The sequence below is a fragment of the Netta rufina genome (genome assembly GCF_964035555.1).
Source record: "Netta rufina genome assembly, chromosome: 4".
In the NCBI taxonomy this organism is placed as follows: Eukaryota; Metazoa; Chordata; class Aves; order Anseriformes; family Anatidae; genus Netta; species Netta rufina.
Window position 1 is genome coordinate 31,237,627 of NC_140127.1, and position 21,150 is coordinate 31,258,776.

Genomic DNA, 21,150 nt, shown 5'->3' on the forward strand with positions numbered 1-21,150 from the left:
TGAATTAAGACAATCATCAACTCACCAATGTACCCTAATTATTTCTCTGATAGAAAAATAACAGACAACCATGGGGAAAAGTTACTTACTAGTACTGTGGTAATGAAGGGCTCCTACCAGAGAAGGACAAAAACTTGTCTTGAGATATGGTTGAAACATATTGCATAAGAGCAAATATTCTAATGGCTCAAAACTTCTAACAATCATCACATTTATAAATCTTTAAAAATTAGATTCTAAACCTACTATCTAAAATTCTGTATCCCCTTTTACAACAAAATCTTCCATCTCTACCACCATATTTCATGCATCATTAGAACAAAATTCTTTGACATTTAGCTTCTGATTTTCTAAAGCTAGCATATTTTCTTTTTAAAAAGAAATAATACAAACTAATAATGCCTGTACAACAATTCACGTATTTACAGTTGTACTGGAAATATCCATCCATACAAACACAGAAACATTTTCTATGTTACTCAATGGGAAGAGAGGCCTGAGGATTAAGTATTCTGTTTCATGTTAAAAGTGCTAGATGACAAATGGTACTGTTGATAAGGCCTGATTCCAATCTCACGTGATATTATTCTATTGACCTAAATGAAGTTACTTGTCATTTAACCCTCCAGTTAGTAATCATCAGTCTTTGACCATCTGCCCACTTATCAGTGGAAGTCTGGAATCCTTTATGTTCTTCTTCCTCTTCTACTTCCTTTAATCATGCTCATCATATTCTGACCACTGACCAAAAAATATACTACATTGGTTTTATATTTAAAATATGCTGACATTTTTTAGTAATTAATGAGCTCTCATACCATCTACATGACATATGCCTTTTTATACCCAAACTATGAATAGGCATAATGAGCTAAAAACAAGCTAAACAACTTTCCCAAGTTCTCAAGTTTCAGAAGTTTCACAAGGCTATATAGCCTTTAGATGAAAGTGAACATCTTATGGAATAGATATAAAAGGACTATATAAAACTTGCTATTAAATGAAATGGAAAACATTAATAATAATAAAAACCACATTAAGTTTATTTATTTATTTATTTATTTACTCTCTGGGAGCTTCCCAAATGGAATAAAAGAATAGACATTATTAAACAGAGCAAAACTGGCTGCAAGAGTTTTCTCAAATATATAACAATAAAAAGCACTGTATTATTTTTCATGAATAATCAATTGCAATAATTTATTCGTTATGTTAAGAAATAGTGCTTTTATAAAAAAATCAAGCAGAAATCGTTTGTGTGCACACAGTCCCCTACAATTCTTTTTTTCATACTCCAAAAAAATACTTCTGGTCCTCCTCCTTAATCATTCTCTGAAAACTTCAGATCAGCCTGCAGGATATCAAGTCTCACTGATTCCTGCAAACAGCTCCCATGCCATATATTCCATCTTTTCCTAAGCAGCAGAATAACTAGGTTTTTTAATGGTAAACATGCTGAAGCATATGATGTCCCTCAGTGACAAGAAGGTGTTTACACTTCCTAAGAACTGAACTGAAATCGCATGAGAAAAGAAAACCATCTTGATTCTTTGATTCTCATAAAATGGTATGTAACTGGAAGTCAAATATGGTTTACAGGGAAGTTTGCAAAGGGTGCACAAACTTTCCCACATCCCTGATACACACTGTGCTTTCTCTTAGTCTCTCGGTTCGCAGCCAAACCACAAAGGATTACACACACATCTGGAAAAGCAATGAACATCCTCAGAAATACTGCATATTTGCACAAGCCACTAGACACTGCTTTTGTGTGTGAGAATTTTCTGTATTAAAAAAAAATTGAACGAGTTTGATCAGTCTGGTATCTCTTTCAAAATGTTTAGTTCCTTCCAATTACATTGACTGGAACTTTTCCTGTTTCTTTCTCAGTGCCAAGCCATGCTTACTTTTTTAATTAGCTTCACTGTATTTCATCAAAGTTTGTCTTCAATGCCTACAGCCTCTCTGAGCCATCACTTTTTAAAATTATCACTGGTTATTTCAATGCCTACCCCATTTACATTATTCAGCTACTTTTGGTTTTCTCCACTTTTCTCTAGATGCTTTGCATCACTCAGCAGCCATCATCTTTGTAGCCTTAGCATGTATTTCCTATTAAAATAACTTTATTGGTAAAGTTAAACAAACAAAAAAGTTCATTAGCAATTACGTCTGCATAGAACATAATTTTCTGGGAAGAAACTGCAAGCTTCAAGGCTTCACTCTCCCTCAGTATCAGCGGTGTTGATGGGCATTCCAGCAGTACAGGCATAGAGCCTGCTGTTTGTACTGCAGCCTAACCATCCAAGAGAAAAAATAATGCCTGCTTTTTAGTAATTTTTTATTTTAAAAAGACAGAGAAAGATATTAAAAAAATGTGACTCAACAGAAGCCAAACTCCTTTTGGGATTTTTTTTCTTTCTAGAGAATTTGCTGAAGTAAATATTTGCTGTAGCAAGGGACTACATTCTTCACTCAAAACTGTGTGAGCAAAAATCTTTTTGTTTGTCCTACAGTTATGGTAAATCCCCTGACAATGTCTGATGTAAACCTCTGTCAAAAGACAAATAGATTTTTTCTAAAACCAGTGCTTGAAAAATACTTGAATCGAGATTTTATTTATTTTTTTTTTTTTCCCAAGATGATTCCTTCCACATACCTCTCAGCCCTGCTGTGCTGGTACATCCCAATCATTTAGCTCAATGCGGAACTGACTTGTAATTCAGCTAAGTATTTGTTTTACTGGGTTATTTTTCTGCTGGATGGATTTCCCAGTCTCTTCTTCCCCTGGTCACAGAAGCTGCTGTGCATGCATAGGTAGGCAGAGCTGCTGAGGACATGACAGGCAGTTCAGTGAACTTGGCTGAAGCCTTTTCGCCTGCCTCCAGTGAAATGAACTGTGGTTTCTGAAGCCTTTCTGCTTCTCTTGGTAATCTGACATCAATGAGAACTTTATCCTTAAGGCTACAGGTGGTGAGGAAATGCTGCTGTAAGTTTATCCAAAATGACCAACGCAATGAGAGAATGCTTTTATTTTCACAGAGGCATTTGTCCTTCAGCAAATGAATCAAATTGCAGGTCTTCTAGTAAGCTTTGAGAGCACAGCATCAGAGCTATGAGCACCAGAGGCTGACCACAATGTTAACACCAGCAGTCCAGGAAACAGGACCAAGCCATTGAAATGTTCTTTTAGGTGAATGGGCAATGCCCAGGTTATTTCCTCACCGCTGCAGTTTTCTCACCTAATTGCCTGACCCCTACCTGCTCTATCAAACCTGTCTGCATTTACAGTAAGGAGCTGGATCTACAACAAGGGTGATATGAAGAAATCAACAATTCTACCAGTTTTAGCTGTTTTTACTCCACGACCTATGAGTATCATGTATGAAAACAAACCTGCCTGCGTGGAACAAGATGTGACTATAAGCCTGGGTCTCTGAACCTTAAAATACGAGAAGGCTGCAACTGCTCTCATCTGAACAGCTTCTCTCTCCTGGTTGACAGATGGTTCCTGAGCTGGGATTAGAACTGGAATATAACATGGCCTCCTTCAATGCACAGAATTTACATTTGGCTGACTATATTTCATGAAAAATGTCATCATCCACAGCTTTATGAAAAACTGTGGCACTTCTCTTGAAACATTTTGCTGCAATCATTCTTTTTTTTTTTTTTTTTTTTTTTAAAAACAGATATTTTCTGCAGACCCTGGTGTTTGATCACAAAGGTATTAACAGCAATAACATGTGGTGACTTTCTTAAGGGCTTGACTGGAAATGAACCAAAAGCAACAAGTTCTGGCAAATTCCCAGTTCCAGCTCTGGTTAATTCTTTAGTGAAGCAGCAGCACTACAGTAGCAAACTTTTAACTTTCATATGCCCTTGCTTTCAAAACAAGTTCTAAGACAAATAGAACATGATTTACAATTAATTTCTCATTTACATTTCTAGAAACAAAAGAAGGGTGTGTTTTGCTCCCCAGTAAGTTTGTTTAAAAATTTAAAAAATCCCAGGAGACTGATGCTCTTGCCTGAACAGACTCCTGCTGTCAGCACACAGGATGTGCTATTTCATGGTTCAAAACTCGCATCCTTTGTTATGCCTGTCCTAACTGCTGTGGTCTGGCAGCCCTTTTTATTCACTCTAGGCTAATTTTGAATGATTACACAGAGCTATCCCAACTGTGGCAAACAAGGATTCCAGCCAGGACTTTTTCTAAAATGTTTTCCTCCCAAATGTTTAAATTATCCAGGTTAATCTGTGGAAGTTTACTTGGGGAAAAATAACCTTAACCATTGCACCATGGAAAATAACAGTAACACAAGACATTTCTCACGTACAGCTTTGACCTTGACATCATCCAAATCAATGGAAAAATTCCTACCAAGCTGATCAAAGCAGGATCAAGTCCTAAAAGCAGCCCTTCCGCTACTGGTCATGCTAACACCCCCAAATTGTCATTGGTCTAGAAGCACAAAATAGTGTTACAGGTGTACAATGGGCCCTTTGAAAATCTTTTCCATTGTGAAGCTAGTTTAGTATTTGAAAACACATACTCATGTTCAAAGGCAGCGTTAATAATTCACAAAGATGAATGAAATCTTAAGTGCTAACAAACATTCAGACAAAAACCATTCTTAAAATGAGAACAGATCTTGTACTATGGATTTTGAGACCACAGGTTGCACACATTTTTATTTCACTCTCAGACTTCACACTGTAAACCTCAAAGAAATGTGGTCTGGAAAAGACCCATTTTTTCTTAGCACAGAGATTCCTAACTTGTATGCATGGGAAAAGGCTTGCTATGAATGTTGATCTTTAAGGTCCTGGAAACATATGGGAAATACTTTCTTTTGATGTTTCAAGGATGTCCTTTTGCCATCTTAAGAGATTTTACAGGCAACATAGTTGGACAAGATGTTGGACAGGTTGGTCCTATATACATGTTTTTCTTACTTATATAGTACATCCTCCACAAAGTGGATTTTAATGTAGTTTTGCAGTCAGATTGTAGCATTTAAAAGCAATTGTAATAAATCATAATCAAGTAGAAGGTTGCAGCTTTCAGAACTTTATTATTTTTTTTATGCAGCATTTGGTTATTTTATCCACGTAGTCAGTCGTAAGGCTGGAATTAAAAAAACAAACAAAAAAAACAACACACAACAACAATGAAAAAAAAGCATTTTTTTCTACAGAAGAACCCTTCTCGTCATAGAACTTTGCATGCAGTAAATGTTGAGAAAATATAATGGATACAAACAGGAAAATTAGATGATTGGAGACTACGTGGAACAGTTCTTTGTATCCTCAAGATACACAAACTTCTCTATGACAGCTATACTACTATTTAGAAGCTGTTGGTATCACTTTAACAGATCATCTATTGTACCAAAAGTACAACTGGACCTCTTCCTATCAAAACTATGGTCCTAAGCGCATGCCATGGGTGTGTCACCTTGAACAGGCCACAACAGCGACTTCCAAGACCACCTCTATGACTCCTTCCATGATAGGCGTTGTTTCTGTTGGGACTTTTGCCACCATTGTGCTTAACTATTCTTGGTGTACCAAGGATGGAAAAAGTGCTTGTTAAATTGAAGAAACCAGTCAAAACAATCTTCTTGACAAAATAACACTACTAACACTTAGAAACCCAGCACGATTCTGATCTCACTGATAGGAGCATGTCAAGCTTAATTCAGTTCCAACAGCAACATTATTAAGCAGAATTACATGTGTCAGAACTAAAGATAATATCAGTGAAATCCAAATCATCATCCTTGCATCCCTCTTACATTAAGATGGCAAAATCACTGCTTATTGTATTACTTCACACATGGTTTGTGTTTTCAAAACACTATTAATCTTTCTTCATGTATTTCACAAAGATGCTTTACTAAAAGTATTTAAAATATTGATCCAATCTTCCCACTCCTCCCAGAAAAAAAAAAAAAGAAAAAAAAAAAAAAGAAAGAAAGAAAATAGACTTGTACGTGCTATGGATGGTCTAGAGATATTTTAAACACCCAGCTGGGAAAAACATAAATTATATTAAGTTACAAGATTAGAAAAAAATGGGAATCTGTCCAGGAAAATGACATTCTGGGTAAAGTAAATAGGTATATTTATAGACTTCAGTGCTCTGAGCTATTTCCCAGTTTTACAAGCTGGAGATGAGAGTGTTTAATGTAGGTTTTCAAAACAAGATTATCCTAGAAGATACAGTTAACAAATGTGCAAGTTCTTTGTTACTAATCCAAATACTAAAAATATTATTAAAAACACAAAGCTAGTATTATTTTGCTTCCTTTTACATAAGTGGACTAAACGGAATGGTATTTACCATACCAAGAAATGGTATTTCTTTTAATCATTTTGTTTATAAGAGTGACTGATACGTTTATAACACCTGGTATCGTGACATACCTAAAAGTACTTCCCAGTTCTGGGAAAAATAAAAAAGTACCTGAGAGATACTGCAAGCAAACTCACACCATGCTCCAAACCACGGCACTATTTCTTTTTAGCCAGGTCTTTTCCAAATGAATTAAAGAATCTGGCATCCACACAGTTTAAAATCCTGACCTCCAAACGGGTCTTTCTGCTGTGAGGAACTGAAGGAGCAGCCACTTACTAATGTTAAGAGGTGTAATGGATTAAAATAATTAATCTATTGCCTTTCACCGCTAATTGCTTTCCAAATTGTCTTTCTGACCTCTATTTATACTTAACCTGTATTTTTTTTTTTTTTATAATTATTATGAGATTGATCAAAGGGAACACTCCATCTTCAGTACTGGATAGACAAAATGCTAATGGAGGCAGGAAAAAATCGATTTTCCTGGCTTTTCACAGACCACTGCAGTTAATTATAACTTGGTCCTACACAACCCAGAAAAAGTATGGACTCCCATATATAAAGCTGTAGTGAAGAGTCTATTTTTTTGTTAGTGTTCATGGTGAAAAGGCACTTAAGATAATTAACACAGTATGCCTGTAATGTCTTTGAGCATGATGAAATCAGTAACTTTGGGTAAACTGTAAAGCAAACATTCCTTGTAATAAATTAGTTCTGGGCTGGGAAGGGCAAATACTGAGCAAGGTCCTGCAGCTTAACAAAGCAAGAGATGATTCACATGGGACTCATTATCAGTACTGCAATATAGTTCTACATGTCTGTGTGGTAAAATCCATAACCATCTTGATAGGCACCTGGACTTCTACAGTTCCTGCCAAGAGAAGTACATAGGAAAGAAACAGAAAAGCCAGCAACTTGGGAGAAATCCCAAAGGCATTAAGATTAAAATAAAATAAAATAATTGAAGTCCTAAGCACATCCAAATCTACACTCAGATGTCTAAAAGGAGTTTGGCACCAAGCTTCTTATGCAAATCAGCTCGTTGAGAAAAAACACACACACACACAAAAAAAAAAGGACTATCCCATGCTTCAACAACATGATACATAATTGAAATAACATACCCCACATTTTATGCTGGTCTTTGATTTTGCCTATTTAATCTACATTTTTATTGTCCAGGCCACATTGTGGTTATGTAGATGTGATATGCACATACGCATACACGTATGTACCTGTACACATAAGTATTTCTATGCCTATGTATCTATAAAGGGAAGTATAGTTTCTCTAGAAACTTTACATTACAAGCTGATGATTAACCTACCTTCTCCCCTAGCAGAAGTGATACTGTTAACACAGTACAGATTGATACAGACTACGGTACAGTTTTACATCGTTTCTAATACATTTATATGTTTGTTTTTTTTTCTTTTCTATTTATATTGCCCTATATAAATTAGCTGAAATCTTAGAGAACATGACATTTTCTGAAATGAGTATAAGTAAAACAAATATCTCATAAAGAGCCAGAAGTATTTGATGAGATTCTTTTTGTTGCTTTGCACAAGCTGGAAAGATGAGCTCAAGTACTGTTTATAGCAAACTTGGTGAAGTTTGCTCCTTACTACATTCCCCTGCCTCTCCCCGAGCCTACATGATGCAACCTACCCAACACACCTGACATCTTATTTTCCCCAAGGCTACTGAATCTTTCAGTATTGAGGACAGGCTCTACACAGATAGTACACAGCTATTCAATATTTTATTTTATCCTATTAGTCAATATATAACATCAGGCTTGATATACAGCATAGTTTTATAATCCAGCTCTGAAGACAGAATTGGTCCTTCCCAAGAAGCCTGTCTGTGGAACTGATCCCCATATTTGCATGGATAAGTATTAATTAACAGGCTAGTGAGACCAATTATATAATTTCTGTTTTAAATGGATGACACAACGACAGATCAAAAAATACATGTAATGGTAACAATAAACGAACAAAAGGTTTCATTAATCTTGAATGCCCAGTTTGAGACAGATGAACCTGTTTTTTCATGATACTCTGCACTTTTTATGGTCAAAGCACAGCTTTCATGGACTTTACATGTCACCAGCATCAGATCCACAATTCACCTCAACTCCAGCACCTCTTAAGAGCTTACTGTTGTAACTTGTAACAAGCCTTTCATTGTAGCTTTTGTCAATAATATCTGAAAAGGCAAATTGATACATTGTGAAGTATTATTACATCTAAACATTTTGCTAAGCAAAAGCAACAGGCAAAAACCTTGATTTTTACAGGATTTGCCACAAACAAAAACTGTGTTTTGCCATAGACATAAGCAGAGAAAAGTATCTTTGGCAAGGTAACATTCTAAATTCAGTATATAGATGCGAGTCTACATACTGAAGTATAGTCCCTTTATTTTCCAGATGCAAAATAATTTTTTTTGTTCGTTTGTATAGGAAACATAAAACTCTAGATTTTGTTATACTAGAAATTCCCAGGAAACAATGTGAGTTTAAACCAAATCCAATTCTTTACCCTGTAAAAATGATAATAATAATAATAATAATACATATTCTTAAAGGCACAGTTGAGTAGATTTTCTCTTTTTATATTATTTGACTTTATATTATTTACTATATTGGAATATAACTGCAAATAAAATTAATGAGAATATCACATTCTATCAATGAATTCATAAGTTCATAAAAACCCAAACTCTAATGAGAGTTATTGGAGGGCAATTTTACATGCATAAATGAACAAAATTATCTACCTCTCTTGACTTAATTAGCCAACTGGCAACAATACCAATACACCTGCTAGGAATGCCATTGAAAATGTATCCAATAAACATGTATTCTTAAATCATCTACTTTTCACTGCAAAGCCTGCAGTAACTAGTCTGATCTATGCTACCCTTTACTGACATCAAGCTGTGTCCGTACTATTTCCTAAAGGAAAATGCCAGCTCTACCGCCTATTTCACTCCCTCAAATTGAGTATTTTTTTCTATCACTTCAGCTGAACCCAAGTTGAATCTGAGGAGAGAAGCTCTCTCCTTCCTTTATACCAGGATAATTATAGCATGTTAATTACCCAGCCCCCTGTGTTTCACTGTTTTAAGCATAACAGGACAGTTACGGAAAACAACTTCTAATGAGTGAACTAGCCTAGATGATTGGTAGCTGATAATGGACAAAGTCTGGAGGAGAACAGCAAAGCTTTCCTTCCTCAGAGGAAAAGTGATCACCTTTTGATCTTCCTTGGTACACACTTTCAGTCCTTGAATCCATGGGAAGTTAGTGTTATCCAGGCTACTCAGACCTTGAGCATTAGCATTTAAGAGCATGTGTAGCCAATGCATGACAGACTGATCCACGAAAAGGCAAAGGCAGGATGATGCTTTGATTCCACACCAAGCACTGAGCAACAGGAAAATAATACTACTTCTTGCTTTCTACATCCCATACTAAGGTTCACCTGGCAAAGAATACATGACTCTCGGGGCACAAAATGAGTATTTTGCTACTGTGAAAATTTCAACACAGATGTTCTTTTCTAGAATCAATTAAGAAGTGTTTTTACCTCTAGATGTTTAGTTTTTGCAACAGTTTTTAACTTCTGCTCTAGTTTTTCCATGCTCACAGGCTACACATGTTTTGTGGGGACTTCTAACACAGAAACAGAAGGAAGATGGAGGCTACAGTTGAGTGACTGTAGCATTTCATTTCTCAAAAACTATCTTTTAGATCCTTCTTGTACCTATGTGGGAAAAACACTGATTCATTTTACACTGTTTGAATGTGTTTCTTAATATGACATTCAAGTTCTCATTCCTATTCTTGGCAATATATCTGAAATTGTCACAGTTTGAGCAACTAACCTGGCCTAAATTTAGCTTTAGGAGCCCGTGGGAAAATCCTGTATTCATTTAATCAAACACAGAGTGAAGTGATGCTGTTGGGAAACACAGGAAAAGCTGCTGTGTACATATTCCCAGCTGACAACAGTGCCCTAGCTCCCACATACCACCCTGGAGCCGTTTCAGGAAGACATCCTGAAACATTTAGAGCTGCTGAACAGAGTGCTCAGATTTTCACATGTACTGGCTGTGCTGCTCAGCTATATGCGGAATCTGTTGCAAAGGAGCTCACATTTTATCATAGCAGAAGTCCCTTTAAAAATATGTAACCACACAATTTTTAAATATATCCACTACAAAACAAAACAAAAAAAAACTTTTTGTGTGTTTGTTTGGTTGGTTTGGTTTGCTTTCCCTTGTGTTTTTTGTTGTTACTGCTGTTTTGTTTTTTATGTGGGTAGTCTCTCTATTTTGTTCTGGACAGGTATAGAGACAGTAATTCCATGCCCACTGCTTACCATCACAGTCACACACTGCAGGACTACCCAGCAACACAAATTTGGCCTTGATCAAACATGAGCACAAAACTGCATGTATGTGAAAGTGGTCAGGCCTGACAATTTAAAATGTTAGCTAGCATTTGTGTTGGCTGCAGGAGAAGTAAAGATATCTAATGCCAAAGGCATCTTGAGAACTATCTTTTAGGGACACTGCAATTGCCAAACAATCTGAATTAGCTCTCTAGATGTGACAGTGACAAAATAAGGAGTTTGAGAGAGGTTCTCAAGCAGGGAAGGGACAAATCAGAAGTGTCTTCTCAGCAAAAATGTGGTTAATCATTCTAAGTAACAGTTTATTTGCTAAGAAAATGACCGCAGGACTAGTGGAGTGCTGATCAGAGCATTTCTACATGTATTCCAGGTCTCTCCTTCCAAGGACTGAAGTACAATGACATCATCATTCTGATTCAATTAACAACAAATGATGGCAATGATGCACTTTCACAAGAGCATCAACCATCTAACCTAACAACACCTCCTTAAGTGTAACTGAGGAACTGAAAGGACCTAAAATAGCAGATATTTAATGGCTAGCGGAGGACCCTGTACCATCCCCTAAAGAAGTGCAACTGCTATAACCTGTTCCAGATTTACAGGGGTTTGTCCACTGGTTTATACACTCTAGAATATACTAACTCTTAAGATAAATCCTGATGAATAAAAACCCAGTTGCAAACTCCTTTTGCATACAGAGCTACAGCAGCTGTTGCATATACAAATATATTGGCTCTTTCTTGCAGATCATGTTCCACTCTTCTGTTTGGATGGTGTTATGGTATTGCTTCCTTCCAAAAATCCATCTTCTGGGAGTTAATAGCAGAGCCTAGTTGCAGTTGGGCTGCAACAAGACAGAAATGTTTCCCAGCTGAAAGACAGAAACAGGATGTAGCAGCTTCCTGAATTTTCACTGCTGACCTTTAGCCAAACATTTTTTTATTTTTTTTTTTCCAAAACATTAAATGAGTAATACTCATCATATGTTGATCTCTGGTACTCTACTGGGTACGTGCAAAACTCCTATAGGTAGGCTGCATCACAAATTATGGCTGGGGGTCCTGACAGTCTGCAGCACGACCCTTACTAGAGGAGACCTTTATCTTCTCTGATGGATTCCTTTCGTGTACAAGTTCTGATGAGCAGGTGAACTGGACAAAAGGGGACTCAAAGGCATGTTGTTAAGGATAATATGCCAGGAAAGAGTGAGCATTCTTTAGTACATTTTATACTTATTTTATTATAATTTTCATGGAAAACAATTGATGTACCACTAACATTTGTTTTTTTTTCCTTACTAAGTCTCTTAACTTTCATGTATCATATAAACTCAGTATCGAGGCATAAGAATTCAAAACAGATTGTTGTGTTTAATGAAGGTGTGCAAGAAAAATAAACTTAACACGGCTTACTTAACTTGCAGTCCAAAACTAAAGACTCATCTATGCAATCCATAGAACTGTATTTGCAATGTGTAATTTAGAGATTAACTGCCTTGGATCAGTGGAACAGTGACTGCTGAACTGGAACTGTGGATCTCCATCTCTGGTGATGTTAAAGACTCAGCTAGATGAAGTCACAGCCGAGCCCTGATCTAGTGCTGGTAACACTCCTGGCTGGAACACAGGCTGAACTAGATGACCTCCAGAGGTCCCTTCAAGCCAACATTTCTGTGATTCTCTGGTAAGATTACCCCGTTTTTAATGAATGAATTCAAGAAAAAAGAGCATGGTCACAAAGATTTCACATTCAACGGCAACCCTGTAACTCAAAAATTGTATTAGAGCAATGGCAAGACAGCTACACTGCCATATTATTAAAACTGCCACAAAATAAATGAGATAGGGTAGTACAGAAGCTGTCCTGTTGAAAGAAGACTGCTTTCTCTACGTTGGATAATCTCCCTCTCCCTTAAAACATACAATATCAAGAGACCATATTAAACCATCTCTTCTAACTACATAGCAGCCTGAAGCCTTACAAAGCTTACAACTCTGTAAGCATTTATGTCTTTTTAAAGCATTTCTTGTACTTGTGGCTATGGATCAGAACTACCATATTTCTGGCAAGCAGAACGCTGTTGGCACGACGCATTTCGCATATTTCTTTCAATCCCACAATCCATCAGAAGTTTTAAATGGAGACAGTCATTGCCCTGCATGCAAAGGTCGGATACAAAAAAGCGGGTTCAAGAGGATAAACACAAAAATCACTCTGATGTCTACATGAAGTTACAGTCCCTGTACACAGTGACATTTCTAATTCAAGCGCAGCATATTATCAAAATTGCACGCCAGTTGCAGATAGAGCCACACGCCCACACCCCATCCCCACACCCCACACCCCACACCCCATCCCCACACACACTTACTTGATGTCCTCCCAGACGGCGGGGCCGTAGTTGCGGATGACCAGCAGCTCCAGGGCGTGATTGACGAAGCCGTACTGCGGGGCAGGGCGAGGCGGCGGCACGGTCAGCAGGCAGCCTAGGGGGGAGCCCCCGGTCCCCCCACACCCCCACCGCCCCCACCCCAAAACCCCCCAAAAAATAAAAGGCGGATGCCCGGCCCCCCTCCCCAGCTGCCCCAGCCTCTCCCCTCCCTGCCGCCGAGCTCGTCCCGGTCCCGGTCCCGGCCCCGTCAGCGCCGGGCAGGGATGGCGGCGGCCGGAGCTCACCATGGTGCCGCCGCCGCCGCCGCCGCTGCCGAAGAGCGGCCCCGCTGCCCTCACCGCCTCCCCCGGCCGTCGCCGCCCCGAGTGGCAGCCGGCACAGCCAATGGGAAGCGCAGCCGGCGCGCTGCCCGCCAATCGGAGGCGGAGGCGGGACTGCGGGCCGTGGAGGGGAGGGAGGGGGGATGCGGCGGGGAGGAGGGTCCGCGGCCCCGGCCTCTGTGGGACGGGGATGGAGGGACGGGCCCCGAAAAGCCTCGGCCCCCGGGGGCAGAATGCAGGGGGTGCCCCTGCAGAGGGCAGGGGAGTTTCTATGCTACGTCCCCCTTCTCTTTGGGGTGCGTTGTGTGAGAGGAAAGCCGCCTTGTTGCTGACGTGATGCCTGTGAGATGTGCGCATCCCTTTTTTTCCCTGTAGCTCTTCCCAGCAGAGAACCATACAAAACACTGCCCTGGAGTTTCCTGCACATCAAAAGGGGGTTTCCAAATGCTTTTCTCCAGCTGGGGTTGTTGGGATTCTGCTGACAGTCTGAAGATTGTCAAAGTGCCTGGCAAAATCACAGTGATTAGGAGGGTACATGGAGGGCAGTGTATGCTCTGGTGTCAATGCCCTTTGCAGGGGTTGCTTTTGCGGGAACAGAAATGGTTCCTCAATTGTTTCACATCCACATGCAATTGCTTAGCTTTTGGCCAGATAATTGCCCCGTGAAGAGTGGAGAACCAGAGGAGCAAAATGATTGCAGCTATTTCTGTTTCTGTGTGTTAATTTTCAAAGGTTAATGAAGTTAAAAACACAATAAGTGCTTTCAATACATTTTTGTGTGCGTTGACAAGTCCTTGTCAGTAGCTAATGTGAAAGAGACGTTACTGTAGAGTGTTGTTACAATGTTCTAACCTACTAAACAGAGATTTTCAAAGGGATCTCCAAGTAAGTTATGACCCTTACAACTGGAGATTGAATAGAGGATTGCTGACAACATGCCAAGGAGGCTTCAGAAATAACACAATCATCACATGTGATAACCTATGTGGAACAGAAGAGATAGTGCAGCACTTAAAAACAAACAAACAAACAAACAAACAAATAAAAACAAAACATATTTAAAGCCCTTTATACCATCTACAGATTTAGTGTATGGAATAAAAATCCTAAGGAGACTTATAATTCTTTCTGCTTATTTAAAAAGAATTAAAGAATATTCAAGAGATAATAAGGCTATCTGGGAAGACTACAGGATGAATACTTGATGGGCTACTACTGTAGTAACTCTTGGGCAGAGACCTTGCTACATGAAGCCAAGAGGGCCACAGATGCACATAAATCCATCTCTAAGGATCCATATGGATTCTAGATGTAAATAAAATTGTAAAAGTTCAGACCTTAGTAAGATAAAGCAAAGTAACTGTAAAAATTAATTAAGCTCTTGACATACATTATGAAAAAATTAAGATGGAGTGTGTGTTTGAATTGCCACGTAAGTAAATAAATTATAAAATTGAAAATCTTCTGAAATCTCATGTAGTGCTTGGTGAACTTCTGAATCTGTGTTAAGATCTGTTAAAATTCTTAGTAAGTGAGGAGAGAAATTATGGGTGGATAGACATCAGAAAGTTGGCAAACCTCTTTTCAGTTGGCATTCCAAGAACAGTAGAGGGACACCCTGCATTTGCGTCAAGCAGGCATAATCAATTCTACTTAGTTTAACACAGTCCAAATCTACTGCGAAAGCCACTTCTAGTTGCCTTTTTTTTGAAGAATGACCAAGAATGAATGTTTCAATATAACCAGTTAAAGTCATACACAGAATATGCTAATTTTGAAAGGAGGAAAGAAAATTGTTAGAAAAACACAAGCAACTATTGGTTGAAGATAACTTCGTAGAAAACAAGCAAAATCTGAAGGCATGCAAATCTCTAATTTTTGCATTAGACATCATGTGATAAATCATGCTGCTGTAATTGGATAAAAGGCTTAGAAGGGGTCAGCTTCTTCCCAGTTAACTAGGATTTGGGTACTTCTGATTGCCATCTACTTTTCCTGTTTGGTAGGAACTAAGTTTGCGGAAAATAGGAATACATATCCTGCTCTGCTAATGTTGTAGCTCTTTATAAACTTTGCTTTTCTGAAGTCCTGACAGCACATCCTGGGCAGGGGATGGATGTGTACTGGAATAGGATAAGGATAGGGACAAGAGTGGATTAAGAATTAGTAGTAACAACATCCTAATTGTTTTGAACTTTCAAAGAAATTCACTTGTTTATTCTGTATATGGGGTAAGCCCCTATGCTTATAAAAAGGTACTAGAGAAATTACATCAAATTCTTTTTGAATATGGTTTTCAGAATGTAGATTATCCTGGCAATTTTGCATACAAGTGTGACACTTTTTTAAAAAGTGCTGATATCACCAAAATTCAAAATTGCTCTATACAATTCTTTTGGTTTGGTTCAGGCTTGTAGGTTGCATTGCAAGCTGTTCTTGAGATTAAGCTTTATATGCAAGTGTTCTGGCATCAGAGGTGACGTAGATTTGTTAAATGTAAACTGAAAAGTGGTAGACTCGACAGCATCAGCAGTGTTGAAGAACACAGTAATTAATTTCCTTTTCTAAAACAGGGTTCCCATTTTAAAGGTTTGGACAGTGCTGAATTAAAGAAATCAACCACGTGATTTGCTGAGAGGGGCCAACATTTTTTCGAGGTGTCGGCTGAATCAAGATTATCTGGTAGGTCTTACACAACATTTGGTTTTGGTAGAAGGACAGACAGGCTTTAAGTCAACAAGGCACACTACATACATGTCAGACTCTAAGCTGTTAACCCCAGGCTGTGTTTCAAAGCCCAGCCCTGTCAGTCACTAGACATTTGGTCACCGGAGTAACGCATTTCACACAACCATTTAGGCTGTATCAGCTGCACTTCCATAAAGCCTGCAGCTCATTCTCTATAGCATGCAGTCTCATTCTAATTTGGGGAACATCATGCACTGGGTTCATGACTTGCTGCCCAGCTGCTTTTTAGTGTTCAAGATCAGGAGAGTAGCTGTGGAACTAGGCACAGCGGGGATGTGTGTGGGGTGGAATTATGGTCTGAAAAGCCTTTTAGAAAGTTTTCTATAACTGAAATCCCACAAGGCAACTTCTCCCCTTTGTGTCCCCCAGAACCCTTGCATACTTCTCAGGAGTTTCCTGCATTGGCCATCAGAAAACTAAAAGAGTTGCAGTCTCGGATTACGGGAGAAAAACAACTGTTGTACTTTTTAAGTGTTGATACACGGGGTTTTTCCTGATGTGCAATGCTAACTTCATCTGGGAATTGTTGAGGTCTGTGAAAGCAAAAGTAACATAAGATCCTTTTATGCTGTATGAAAGGACAATAGCTGAGACAATAATTTTGGGATAACTACTAGCTGGCCAAGAACTTTTACACTCAGTTCAGTGTGGTTTGTGTTAATACACAACCACTATAAAACAAAGCATTTTAATAAGTTACATTTTTTCACTTTGGACTTTGCTCTTAAAGTTTATATTGTTACTGTAAACCCTAATAAAAATGGTGCTTTATATGGTATTGTTGGATTTCATTTAATGAAGCTATTTTATTAACATCAAACTGAATTATGGGTATTTTTTATTTTGCTATTTCAAATGGTCTGAGACTTGAAATTTCAGATTATCATAATATGCTTTTAAGGTGCAGAAACAGGCATGCGTTTTTTTAAGATCCCTTCAGCAAGACTAGTTATTTTTAATGTAGCAATATACCATTTGGTTTGTTTTCTAATTCTGGTATTTACAAGCTATAAATGAAACAACCCTCAATAAGTCAATACAATAATCTATGTAGATTTGAGAAACGTTGCAGGCTCTGTTGCATCCTCCTGTAAGAGGAATATCATGTTAGCAATTGCAAAGCAAAGTAATTATACCTAACCAATTCTTTCCTAACACCTCCTACAAACAGTGGAAAGACTCCAGCTGATTTTCATAGACTTGTAGTCCGAAGTTCCTGGGAAGTTATGGTCCTTGATATTTCTTTGCAGGTTTTGTTTTGGGTTAAAAATATAGAAGAGTGGAACGGTCTATTACTTGATCTGCTCCTTTGCGCATACTTGGGACATTACTAAATGTATGTCTTCATTTCCATTTAGATTAGGAAACAGCTGGCTCAACTTGACTTTACTGTCAGCATCAAAAATCCACTGAAGCTCAAGACATGCAACTTTATAAGGTTGTTTACTTGGTTTTAGATTCTTCCAGTTTATTATTTTTTTGACTGGCTCTCCAGGTTCATATTCCAGCCTAGCTGCATATTTAACATTCAGATCCTACTGTTCATGCTCAGGAAAAAACTTATCTTTAAACAATTGCATCTGGATGAAGCAGAGGTTTCAGAACCACTGATTTTCTCCTGCCTTTTATTGGTGCTTCAGTATCAGAGTGCTGCTGAGTAATGTAGGGCTGTGGGTTTTACTTTCTCCCTTTACAGAAAAGGACTGTCAGTGAACTCAAGCAAATTGGACTGGGAAAATAATTTAAGGAAAAAAAAAAAAAAAGGAAAGGTTTATATCTGATTCATTTCCTTCCTATGTAGTTGTGAGCAGCCATGCCACCAGACATGGTTTAAGAGGCCTCTAAAGTCTGTTGTAGCACATATCTTGCAGACTTCAGAAGTAGAAAAGAAAGTCCTAGCTTTCATTTCAGAGAAGTTCATTTTGGTTCATGCTGAACTGAATTCAGATGAACTGAAGCATGGCTTTGAAAGCAACATAGTCCCTTGTATGCTGTATGGCAAATAGCCACAAAAATTATTGCTATTCCAGGAAACAAAAACAGCCCTTCCACTGGTTTTTCAGAACAATGACCAGACACACAAAAAAATGGTAGCAGTTAGAGTAGCTGCTGGGTTATAGGATGGGTGGGGTTTGAAAGAAGGTCCCTTTGCCAAGATTCAAGAGAAATTTCCCTTAATTCTGATGGCTTTCAGCTTACAGCTGGAAATGCTCTGTTTCTGCAGAGAATGCAAAAGAAAGTGATGGGAGAAGTAAACTGGGTTTGGGGAGGTCTGAATTTTTCCTTCACAGGAAGAAGTAGATCTGGCCTGGGGCTCAGTTATCTGTGTACTGCAATGTTTTGTCAGTTTCTGTGAATTCATTTGGTTTGTTTTTGTACAGCAGTTCACAGAGAAAGAAAACACCACTCTACGCTAATTGCACTTCCTCTGACACCAGCAATGAGAAAAAAAATCCCAACATTTCCCTGAAATCAGATCAGGTTTTGCCTGAATGAAATAAAAGTAGTGGATTTATATCCACTTGGAATATATATATATATATCTTCAGAGGAACTATTTCTTATTTATTCCAAGGACTATTTACAACTTTTTGCCTAAGGAATTACTGTGTGACAAAACCATATCTTCCATCTCACTGAGTAAATGTGAACAGGAATCAGTCCCACAGCTGATGTACTAGTAAAATAAAAAATCACATCAGAATCACATCACATCAGTTTGTGTACATAATACTAAATTGTGCATGTCTATATCAAAAGCATTGTATAGTCTCTGAAGACTTCACAATTTCAGACAACATAATAGTATAAAAGACATCAGCTTAAAAACAATTGTTTGATTTCCTTGCAAAATCTCCCAGTATTGTATCAATTAAATTGCCTTCTTTTTAATTATCTCAACAATTTGCTTATCAATTTTCTGATTCTTTTATTTCCATTGGCTTTAATTTAAGTGAAAAGATTAGCTGAAAATAACTGTCCCTTATTAAAAATGTATTCATTCGACAAAAAACTTAAACAGGAGAACAGCTTCAGTGAGGCCTAAATTCTTAACAGTTACACTTAAAAATAAATATAGACTTGTGTTGTTTGTTGTTGTTGTTGTTTTTCAGAGCAGGTATGGACACAAGTACATATTAAAGTACCTTTCCAGATCATTTTCTTAAATATGTGCATAAATCCTATTTATCTCACTGACATGAAAGCATATAGCTTTATATGTATGCTTAAGCAACTTATCAGGATACTTGTCTGAATTAGGGCTGAAGTAGACAAAAGAATGTTTTGACTTCCTCAGCAAAAAAAAAAGTCAGTGAAATAAAAAGGAGTTCTACAGAAATTTTATCTTAGCTGATAACGTAGCCTACTGTGTGTTAAAAAAAGAGAGAGTTATAAAAAGTAACACTGGAGGGTGAATTTAATCTGTAGTAAAAATGTTGGCCTAGGGCACATTTTATTTTATAGAGAGATGCATAGGAAGGAGTCAAGAACTGCCAGGATGAATATCCTACATTCCCCTCCCATTCTGTAGATATAGAGAAAGAAATCCTTTTTGTTTAAAAGCCTATGTGTTTTTTAATCTTCAATAAATGACATAGAGATGGATAGATTTTTACTGACTTTGGTTATTACTGGGTCAATACCATGAGTCAGTAGTATAATTCTTATCATTTTTATATCTAGGAGTGTCCTTGTGGGACTGCTACTAGTCTTGGGGTATTTCTGTCAATAGAATAGAATTTTCCTAAGAAAATAATATTGCAAAGATCAGTCACCTAGACTTGCAAAATTCTTGTTTTCTTGAAACACTGCTGTTAAAAATATTACAAATGTGCATATATATGTGTGTGTGTATGTGTGTATCGTGCACATATAGCCTTTCAGGTTCCTTTTTTGAGTCAGTTTCTAAACATCTTGGATGGATATAGGATATCTCAAGGAATAGCAGGATTCCTTGTTCCCTATTTCAAGTTTTGTTCAAATGATGCTCACAAGAAACATGAATTAAAATGCACTTTTTAAATGTTCATAAAGCTAGTCTCTTATAATGACTTTTCTCAAAGTTCTGATGGTACCTGTTCTGTACAAGTTTCTACTGCAAAGGAGTAGGATAAGAACAATAGCTTCAGAATGAAGCAGTCAAATTCAGGAAAACAAAACAAAACAAAACAAAACAAAAAACAGAATGGCACCTTTGTCTAATAAAATTGTGACCTGTAAATAAATATTCAGAGAGCAAAATCTTGATTCAGCAGCACGTATCTTGGAGATAGGCTTTTATGGTTTGATATGCCAAAACCCAAGAGTTTAAGAGGTTAGAGTAATAACAATTAGTATTTGGTACTACTGGAAATACTTTTATGTGTGTAAACAATGCAGTTCTCCAGCCTGCAGTTGGGACCAACCTGTACAACACAGAGAAATTTCTGTGCAGATGAATCTGATAGTTACAAAGGCACAATCCCAAACTCAGGACTCAGTAACTAACTCTATTCTGCCAGTTGCAGAGGCAGACCCTTGTGAGTTCTCCACTCATGTTCCACCATCCACTATAGAAAAGCTTTTACCATAGAAATACTAATACATGTGTTGATATGTTTTAAAGCACTTCTGTTCATCTGTAGATCCCCCTGACAACTACAAAGTGAGTGTAGCATAGGCATTCCAGGTAATATGTCATGTATATACTGCTCTCCTTGAACAAGGATCATGGCTTTAAAACAGTGTGTTTCTGTTCCATGTTATACAGTCCGATGGGAAATTTCCTTTCTAAGTAAACAGTCCAGAGCACATTTTATTACACTCCTTTTAAAACTTTTCAAATTTAAATGACAACAAAAAGAAAACATTTATTGCTGTAATACATAATAGCAAGTTGATATTTTTTATAAGGTA

The 21,150-nt window shown here is 37.7% G+C and overlaps 1 protein-coding gene across 2 annotated transcripts in view; it reads right to left on the reverse strand.

Moving 5' to 3' along the window:
• The window catches only part of GUCY1B1 (guanylate cyclase 1 soluble subunit beta 1), a 40,247-nt gene extending 26,736 nt beyond the window's left edge, over positions 1-13,511 (reverse strand). For both annotated transcript variants that reach the window (XM_084286571.1, XM_084286570.1), the window contains exons 1-2: positions 13,471-13,511; positions 13,166-13,239 (exon numbers count right to left, since the gene is read on the reverse strand). In XM_084286571.1, the coding sequence (XP_084142697.1) occupies positions 13,166-13,239; positions 13,471-13,473 (77 nt within the window). In that variant the 5' untranslated portion in view covers positions 13,474-13,511. The remainder of the gene's footprint in view (positions 1-13,165; positions 13,240-13,470) is intronic.
• Between the last annotated feature and the right edge of the window lie 7,639 nt (positions 13,512-21,150).